At 55.6% G+C, this 9,425-nt stretch overlaps 1 protein-coding gene across 1 annotated transcript; it reads right to left on the bottom strand.

The window, feature by feature from the left end:
* Positions 1 to 3,125: 3,125 nt before the first annotated feature.
* Positions 3,126 to 3,622, bottom strand: LOC124556369 (rRNA 2'-O-methyltransferase fibrillarin-like). The gene is made up of 2 exons (XM_047130333.1): positions 3,610 to 3,622; positions 3,126 to 3,388 (listed from the first exon to the last, which is right to left on the bottom strand). The coding sequence occupies exons 1-2, from the start codon at positions 3,620 to 3,622 to the stop codon at positions 3,126 to 3,128; spliced, it is 276 nt and encodes a 91-aa protein (XP_046986289.1).
* Between the last annotated feature and the right edge of the window lie 5,803 nt (positions 3,623 to 9,425).

Raw genomic sequence — 9,425 nt, forward strand, 5'->3', positions numbered from 1 at the left:
GGCCGAGCGGATTTCAATGTCGGGCCGGGAGTTGAGTTCCGCCAACACCTCAGCCTCCGTGATCACGGGGCTAAGCTTCGTGATCACAGCGGTGAAGGTTGGCGGACGCCGGGGAGGTTGAGGCTGACGGGGAGAGGACGGGGTGTGGTAGGGGGTGAGGGTTGCACGTTGGCCAAATTGGATATGGGGGATGCGGGAGAGGAGATCGGTGTGGAGGGAAGCACTGGGGGATTTGATGAGGACCGAGTCCTTGCGAGGAATCAGTTGGGAGATGGGAGCATTGGGGTAGTATTTCCGGATGGCGAGGGTGAGGGAGCGGGCATCAAGGAATTGAGGGTCAGGATTGGAGAGGACAAAGGTGTGGGTGGCAGGCGGGGTGGGGGCGGGGGTCGGAGCCGCGTCCATGGGGGTGGGTGGGTCACGGGGGCTGGGGGTTTTTTGGAGGAGACTGCAGGGGAAGGGTCAACATTCGGGCGCTTTGAAGGTTTCGTGGGCACGACTGGGTGGAGAGGGGGCAGGGGTACGGGTTGCAGGGGGAGATGGCGGGGGGCAGGACCACCCTGAGCAGCGGATGACGCAGACGGAGGGGGCGTGGGTGTCACTGAGACTGTGGAACGTCGAGCAGAGATCCGTGCTGGCTTGGAGCCTGTCGGAGGCGTTGCGGGGAGCGGCGGAAAGTCAGTAGCTGTCGATGGGGCGACAGTGATAGGGGAGGAGGAGTTGGGGGTGGTTACAAGCGAAAGTGGTGCAGGGGTGGGGTGGACAGGGAGGGAAGGAAGGACGGGAAGTGGGGTGGAGGAGGAGCTCCATGTGATGGTGGTTGGAGCAGCGGAGGGAGAGGTGAAAATGATAGTGGTGGTGGTGGTGGGTTGGGACATGGCGGCGGCGCGCGAGAAGGGCGGCGGTGGCGACCAGACGGCGGCGGCGGCGACCAGACGGCGACGGCGGCGACCGGCAGGCGGCGGCGGCGGCGGCGGCAGGCGACGGCGGCGGCGAGCCCCGGCGGGCGGCGACGGCGGCGGCGGCGGCGGCGGCGGCGAGGACCGGCGGGCGGCGACCAGGCGGCGGCGGCGGCGAGGACCGGAAGGCGGCAACCAAGCGGCGGCGGTGGTGGCGGCGAGCACCGGCAGGCAGTATGGACGGCAAGCTGACGACACGGCAGGGAAACGGCGGGAATCTTCCACGTCGAAGGTGCACCCTGAGAGTAACCTAGGCAGTAAAACTCTTCGATGAAGAAGAGAGGGAATCCAACCCTCGAATGTGGTGAATCCGATTTTTTTTTTTTACTTTATTGTTATTTTAAAACCTGTACAACAGGCAGGCTGTCAGCAGCACACTACGCTGCTCTTCAGCCATAGAAGACACAAGCAGCAAAAACAGGGAGAAGACACATAAGTCACAGAGCGGCGGGCAATAAAACAGGAGACACATAGAGACAATCACGGAGCCGTTCACACTCGTCGATAATCCACACTGCTAGCTGATGAGACGACGCACAACCACTGAAGATGATGATGGCACTGGTGAACGATGGAGGAGACGGTGACCACTAAACACTAAACACTAAACACACAAAACACTGATGGCGGCGACCTCCGGCGCGCGAATGTCCACGTAATGTGTGCGAGTCCGGGGACCTGCCAAGAGGGGTAGAAGGGGGAGGTGGGGGAGAGGAGAGAAAAAGGATGCCAATGGCTGAGGAGTCGGGGGCAGGAGGAGAGGAACAGGGGAGAAGAGGCCCGGGGGAGGAGGGCGGGAGAGAAGGAGGAGGGAGGGAAAAGGGAGAGGAGGGAGGGAGGGTGCCCGGGGGAAGAAGTACAGGAGGAGGGCGGGAGGATCAAAGTTGGTAGGAGGGGTAGATGGAAGGGAGGAGGGCATCATCAGGGAGGGGGAGCTGGCGGAAGCCACCTTGGGAGAGGGTAAGGAGGGTGGAGAGGTGGAGACCGGGTGGGACATGCGAATACAGGCGCGGCAGCGGGCGGGGGTGGGAGAGGATCGGGGACACGAGCGGGTGAGGAGGATCGAGTTTGCGGGAAGTGTACAGGATCCGTATCCTTTCAAGGAAAAGGAGGAGGTGGGGGAAGGGGATGAGATCGTAGAGGATCCGCGTGGGGGAGGGGAGACGGATGCGATAGGCGAGGCGGAGAGCATGGCGTTCAAGGATGTGGAGGGATTTATAAAAGGTAGGGGGAGCGGAGATCCATGCTGGATGGGCATAACAAAGGATAGGGCGGATGAGGGATTTATAGGTGTGGAGGATGGTGGAGGGGTCCAGACCCCACGTACGGCCGGAAAGGAGCTTGAGGAGATGGAGGCGGGAACGTGCCTTGGCTTGGATTGTCTGGAGATGGGGAGTCCAGGAGAGGCGACGGTCGAGGGTGATGAATCCGATTTTTTTTTTTTTCTTTATTGAATATCAATTCCCCCCAAAGGGGGCGGGCTGGCAGCAGCTTAGGACGCCGCTCTGCAGCCTACAGATTTTCTGACAAAGAGCAGGAGAATAAATAATAATAAAAAAAGAGGCGATAAAATCGGGGACTTAGTGAGTAACAAGGTGAAAAGAAAATGGGGAAATTAAAACAAGCAACAGAGGGATGATGAAGCGAATAAAAATACATACGGAGCAGACAGGGAAAACAATAGACAGTTAAAAAAACACGGCGACAGTCTGGATTCTGTTCGCAAAGTATATAAAAGTCACACCCAGCGACAGCATGGTTTCTGCTGTCGCTGTTTGTTCGTCCGTTCGTCCGTCCGTCCGTCTGCTGGCTGTCCATCGCCGTCGTCGCAACCGCTGCCGCCGCCGCCGCCGCCGCCTGCTGTTCGTCCGTCTGTTCGCCGCCGACGCCGACGCCGACGCCGCCTGCTGTTCGCCGCTGCCCATCGCCGACGCCGACGCCGCCTGCTGCACGTCCGTCTGTCCGTCGCTGTTCGTCTGCAATGAGTACTCCCACCTCCACCGTCATCTACACCTCCCCCTCCCCCTCTCCCACAGTCACTTCCTGGAGTGCCGCCTCTGGCCCCCTCCTTCCACCTCCCCTTCCCTTCCTCCACTTACCCACCCCCCTATCTCCTTCCCTGCTGTATACCCACACCTCTACACCCTTCCTCCAGCCTCCACACCCTCAACAGCTCCCACTACTACCCCCGCCCTCACGTACGCCTCTGTTGCCGCCTCTGCTGCCGCCCCTCAGGTAGTTGGCTTCCCCTCTCTCACCGACCCCGTCGCGTCGTCTTCTGCATCTCCCGCACGCATCACGTTGCGCCGAGCCACCATCGCCACCACTGAACCAGCTGCTTCCCCCGGTGCTTCCACTACGCCACAGGGATCTGCCACCCGCCACCTCCCTCTCCTCCCCGTCCCTCTCCCCTCCTCCCAGCCTCCAGTCTCCAAAAAACCCCAAAAGCGCGTCCTTACCGACTCTGCTCCCGCCACTTCCCACAAAAAATCAACGCCACCTCCCCCTCCCCCTGCCGTCACCATGGACACCACCCCTCCTCCTGCCACCCCTACCTTGGCCCCCACCCTCCACACCTTTGTCCTGTCAACTCCCGATCCTAAGTTCCTCGACGCTCGTACCCTCACCAAGGAAATACTAAAGTACTTACCTGGTGCTCCCATCTCCCAACTCATTCCCCGCAGGGACTCAGTCCTTATCAAGTCCCCGTCCCCATCATTTCACACAGACCTCCTGCGAAAACTCCCACGAGTTATGTTTGGCCCCCACGCCTCTCTGACACCCTTCCTTTCCGCTTCCACTCCTCGTCAGACCCAGCCTCCCCGTCGCCACCCCACCTACACCGCTGTCATCACCAAGCTCAGCCCGGTGATCACAGAGGATGAAGTGTTGGTAGAACTGAACTCCCACCCGGACTTGGAAATCCGCTCTGCCCGCCGTATCCACAATGCCTCTGGTCCCACCTACCTCATGCGGGTATTCTCAGAGTCCGCCCCGTCCATAGACCATCTCCTCACCCAGGGTGCCCTGATATACCACCGTCTCCACCCTGTTGAATCCTCCAAATCCCCTCCCCAATCCTACCGTTGCCAACGGTGCCTGATGTACAATGACCACCTGACTCCCAACTGCAAAAACCCCCCCACCTGTCCCCATTGCAAGGCCTCCCACTTTCTCAAGAACTGCCCCAACCTCGCTGCTCCTCCTTCCTGTAATACCTGCAATGGCCCCCATCCCACATACTCCCACAAGTGTAAAGCTAAACCCCCTCCAGCCACCCCTGAACTTACAGTCCCAGTTCGTCCCGTCGATCCTCCTGTCCATCCTAACAATTCCCCCGTCCACCCCCCTCGGCCGAGGACATCATCCGGTTCATTACCGTTGTACTCCAAAACATTCAGGCTTTTCAGCGCCCGCACACCTTCCAACAAATTTTCCTTGCTGCTCGCTCTGTTTTCCACCTGAACACCTTTGCCACTTACTCCCACAACCAAGCCCACTTCACCTTCACCCACCTCGACACCCTAGTTTAAGTCTCTTCCCTTCCCTCTCTTCCCCCACTCCTTCCCGTCATGGCGCAGCACGAGTCTCGCATCCTCTTCCAGAACATTCGCTCCTTCCAATCCAACAAATACCTCCTCATGCACACCCTCTCCCACCACCAGGTCGACACCTTCCTCTTGAACGAAACCTTTCTCCAGCCCCACCATTCTATCCGCACCTCCCCCTATATCCTCCACCGCACTGATGCTCCTGGTCATCGTGCGCAGGGTGGAGTCGCGATTGGCCACCTTAAGCATATCACCGTCCGGCCACAACCTCTCCTCAATGACCCCACTGAACACCTTATCCTTAGCGTCTTCTTCCCCTCCCTCACCATTACCTGTGCCACCATCTATGTCCGCTCCACTGCTCCTCTTCCTTATGACTTCATCTCACACATTGACCACATCTTCTCCACCTATGTGATTGCCGCCGACCTCAACATCCATAGCCGCACTCCTGCTGCCCTTCGGCGGTGGCATCAGTTCCTCTCCACAATCCAGGGTGACCTTGTTCCCATTCCCCAGCACACCCGACCCGAAAGTAACACCACCCCCGATGTTGTCATTGCCTCCGCCAACCTCCTTGGGCGTATCATTGTCGCCGTCCTTGACCCCACAGGTAGCGATCACCTCCCTGTCCTTCTCACCATAACGTCTGCAAACCGCCCCCCTCCGGCTCCGCAACCAGCACCCCCTCCCAAGGTCGTCCATGACTATCGCCGTGCCAACTGGGATGCCTACCGGGACTCCATCTCCACCCAGGTCAAAAGCCACCCTCTTACCTATCGCCATCCTGACGACATCATCCGCGCCTCGTCCTTCCTTCAGACAGTAATTACTGACGCCGTGGAGGCCCATGATCCTACTAAAACCATCCACCCACACCGTCCCACTCTCCCTCCGCGGGCTGTCCTCCTCCTCCGTGAATCCCGCCGCCTCTATCGCTCCTTCCTCCGCACTCGTGACAGGGATACACTCCAACGCCACCGGCAAATACAGCGACACGTACGGAACCTTATTACAGCAACGAAACGCCGGGACTGGCGCCAGACCTGCACACGACTCAATGCCACCCTCCCTATCAACTCCTCCAAGTACTGGTCTGCCTTCCATCGTCTTACTGGTTCCCTTTCCGCTCCCCACTACCCCCTTCTCCATAACGATCGCCCCCTTCCAGACAACCTCAGTAAGGCCAACCACTTCGCTTCCCACCTTTCCGAGGTCTTCTCCATCCCCGATGATCCCCACTTTGATTATTCTCTTTTCCCCACCGTCATGGGACGTGCTGATACCTCAGTCGCTCCACTTGCTCCTAGTCTCCAGTACTTGGGGCAGTTGCCCCCCTCCGACGTCAACACTCCCATCACAGCACAAGACATTAAACTTCTCCTCCAGTCCAAACGCAACACGGCCCCTGGTCACGACTGTGTCACCTACCGTCACCTTCGAGAAAGCCCCTATTCCTTCCCAACTGTCCTCACCCATCTCTATAATGTCATCCTCTCTACTGGCTTCTACCCTGACCTGTGGAAGACCTCCCGCGTCCTCCTCTTCCTCAAACCCAACAAACCCCCTTCTGCCGCCTCTTCCTATCGTCCCATCTGCCTCACCTCCATCTTCAGTAAGGTCCTTGAATCCATCCTCTCCCACCGTATCCATCGGCACCTTGCTCAACACCACCTCCTCCCCCTTACCCAGTGTGGCTACCGACCCTCCTTCTCTGCTGACGACCAACTCCTCAACCTTGGTCACCTTCTGTCCCTCCAGCTCAACTCCCGTCGCTCCGCCATTTTTGTTTCCCTTGACCTCCAAAATGCCTATGACCGTGTATGGCATCCCGGTCTCCTCTTTAAACCCCAAACCTACGCCCTGCCTCTCAATTTTGTCCGACTGGTCGCTTCCTTCCTCTCGCACCGTCCTTCCTATGTCACCCTCCACAACACCAACTCCCGTATCTTTTATCCCACGGCTGGCGTCCCCCAGGGTTCTGTCCTCTCCCCTCTCCTTTATCTCTTGTATACAGCTGATACGCCCAAGCCACCCCCACCAGTTCACCTTCTCCAATATGCTGATGACACCGCCTTCCTGGCTCTCTATCCTACCCTTCAACGGTCTCAACGTACCCTCCAAACCCACCTTAGCCAGTTCACCACTTGGTGTAACCAGTGGCTCCTCCATCTCAACCCCTCCAAAACCCAGGCAATCATCATAGGCCGTACCACTCGCTCCTTTCGCCTCCAAGATTTCTACCTCACCCTTTATGGTCGTCCTATCCAACTCACCCCCACCCTGAAGTACCTTGGCCTCACCCTTGACCGACACCTCACCTGGACCCCTCATCTCCTGACCATCCAGCAGAAAGCCCATTCCCGCCTCCGCCTGCTAAAACTCCTGTCCGGCCGGACATGGGGATTGCATCCTTCTACCATCCTCCACACCTACAAATCCCTCATCCGTCCTATCCTCTGTTATGCCAGCGTCGCCTGGATCTCCGCCCCCACCCGCTTTAACAAGGCCCTCCATATCCTTGAACGCCATGCGCTCCGCCTTGCCTTCCGTATCCGCCTTCCTTCCCCCACACGGCTCCTGTATGAACTGATCCCCTTCCCCCACCTCCTCTTGTTCCTCCAACATCTCCGCATCCTTTACATTGTTCGCAGGGTTGATCCCCCCCACCCTCTGGTTTCCTCCTTCCTCTCCACCCCCAGCCCGTTGCCGCGCTTCTATCGCTGTATCCCTCCCTCTCTCCACCTCCACACCCTCCATCTCCTTCATCAGGGCAATTTCCAACGCCTCCCCCTCCCGGATGACGAACTTCGCCGTGACATATACCCTTCCTTCCAACTATAACCCGGCCTTGTTTCCCCCCCCTCCCCAGGGCCCCCTTCTCCTCTTTCCTCCTTCTCCCAGAGCGGATTTTCCTCCATCCCCCCCTCCCCTGAGACCCTGCACCCCATACTTGCCTCTCTCCTTCCCACATCCCTCCCTACCTGGCCCTCTTCCGAGCGCCCCCCATTCCCCTCCCCCATCTCTTCCCCTCCCTCCCTTCTTCAGGTCTCCCTCATCTCCTTGAACCTGGCAGATCCTCTGTATTGATCATCATCAGTGTGCCACGTCAGTGTTGTGTTTCGTGCTGTTTCTCGTGTGCGTCAAGAGGTGTGATTTTAATTGTGTACTGCCTTGAGGTTCGCCGTCAGTGTTACGTTGTGTGCTATGCCATCCGTCAACACCTTTATGCTCCAGTCATACTGTGCCTTGTGTTCTTTTAATCGTCGCAGTGTGTGGCTTTTTGTGTGTGCTACTTTTAAACAGTTTTTTATCTCCATTTTACAGTCACCCCGTTTTTTTGTATATTGCCTTCCATGATGTTCTCCCTTTTTTATATCTATGTTCGCCTTCTTCTCTCCTTTGCTGTTTTTAAATGTCTTCTATTGTTTTGTTCTATGTCTTTCGGCTGAAGAGCAGCGCATATGCTGCTGCCAGCCCGCCCCGATGGGGAATTGAAATACAATAAAGAAAAAAAAAAAAAAAAAAATTGAAACTACGATACGTTTCTGTTACTTAATTTTACTGATTCACGGTGTTCTACATCATCGACGACAATTCACTAACGCTTAAATTACCTATATGAGAGGATCTTTCGTCCTCACACTCAGACTTATTTTACTATGTACTCAGCAAATTATTATAAACTGCATTACAGAGCAGGGGGAGAAGAGTGTGTTGGAGAGAAACTGTTGTGTGTTTTAATACTGATGCAACCCTCGAGTTCGCAAGTGCAATAACATGTTGCTTCGGCATTGAAACTACAATACGTTTCTGTTACTTCGTTTTACTAATTCACGGTGTTCTGCACCATCGACTAGTGATGGGGAGCTCGTGAATGAGTCGTTCAAATGAACGCTTCACTCCAGTGAAGTGTGAATTAACCACTCAATTTCAATGAACTGGTACTTCAGACTCTTCACAGATAGCACACTCCACACTTTTTTCTAGTTCACTCACTCTCTTCCCCTCTCCCTCCCCCAGTACATCGGCGCTACGTCACTCATTCTCCCTTGGTTCCTTCACTTCAGCCCTCCCTCTACTGTCGACTTCGACGAATCGCGCGGTGTTTCTGGGGAACGATAGGGTTAGGAGGGGTACAGTCGATGAGGGGCGAGGGGAAGGTAGCGTCAGCTGCTTCCTGCAGTGCTCACATCATTACCAGCGACTATTTGTGGAGTTATACTTCGCGTCTACGGGTAAGCTACCGTTGGCAGTGCTTGCAGACAAATGAATATTAAAATACAAACGAAGAGGCTGGCTGTGTGAGCACGCACAGCCAACATGAAAATAAAATGCTTACCTTGTGAGTCTGGAACTGAAGCATGCGTGGAATCCACGCTTGAAAGATAATCGTTCATGTAGGAATGTTTATCTCGTACACATTATTGAAAAAATTACACTAAATGTCAATTTGAGGATTGTCCTAAATAAATTTTTTAAAAAATACACATATATATTTATGAATAAACATCAACGGATTTGGTGAATCTTCAGAGATTTCCGTTTAAAAACATAATTTGTTCCACTTTTTTCCCTGTCAGGCGATTTCTTCTGTCAGTTATAAGGTGTCCTGCCTTCGAGAACACTCTTTCACACGGCGTGGAGGTTGCGACAATACACAGTCGTATTTTTGCAAGTTCAAAGAGCGAGGGGTATACTGACAGTCGTTCAGACCACCACTGAAGTGGATTGCCTTGTCTCTGTAGCAGGGGCTCTTGTAAATATTTGTCCACTTCCACTATTGCAGCAGCTCTCGGGTGTGGATTACTCTGCAGCCTGGAAAACACTTCATTAAATTCGAGCCAGAGACTGGAAGTTGATTCAGTGGTTGCAACTGAGATTGTTGCAGTAGCAGTGGATGTGTTCGTCACAA

The sequence above is a fragment of the Schistocerca americana genome, chromosome X, assembly GCF_021461395.2.
Source record: "Schistocerca americana isolate TAMUIC-IGC-003095 chromosome X, iqSchAmer2.1, whole genome shotgun sequence".
NCBI lineage: Eukaryota > Metazoa > Arthropoda > Insecta > Orthoptera > Acrididae > Schistocerca > Schistocerca americana.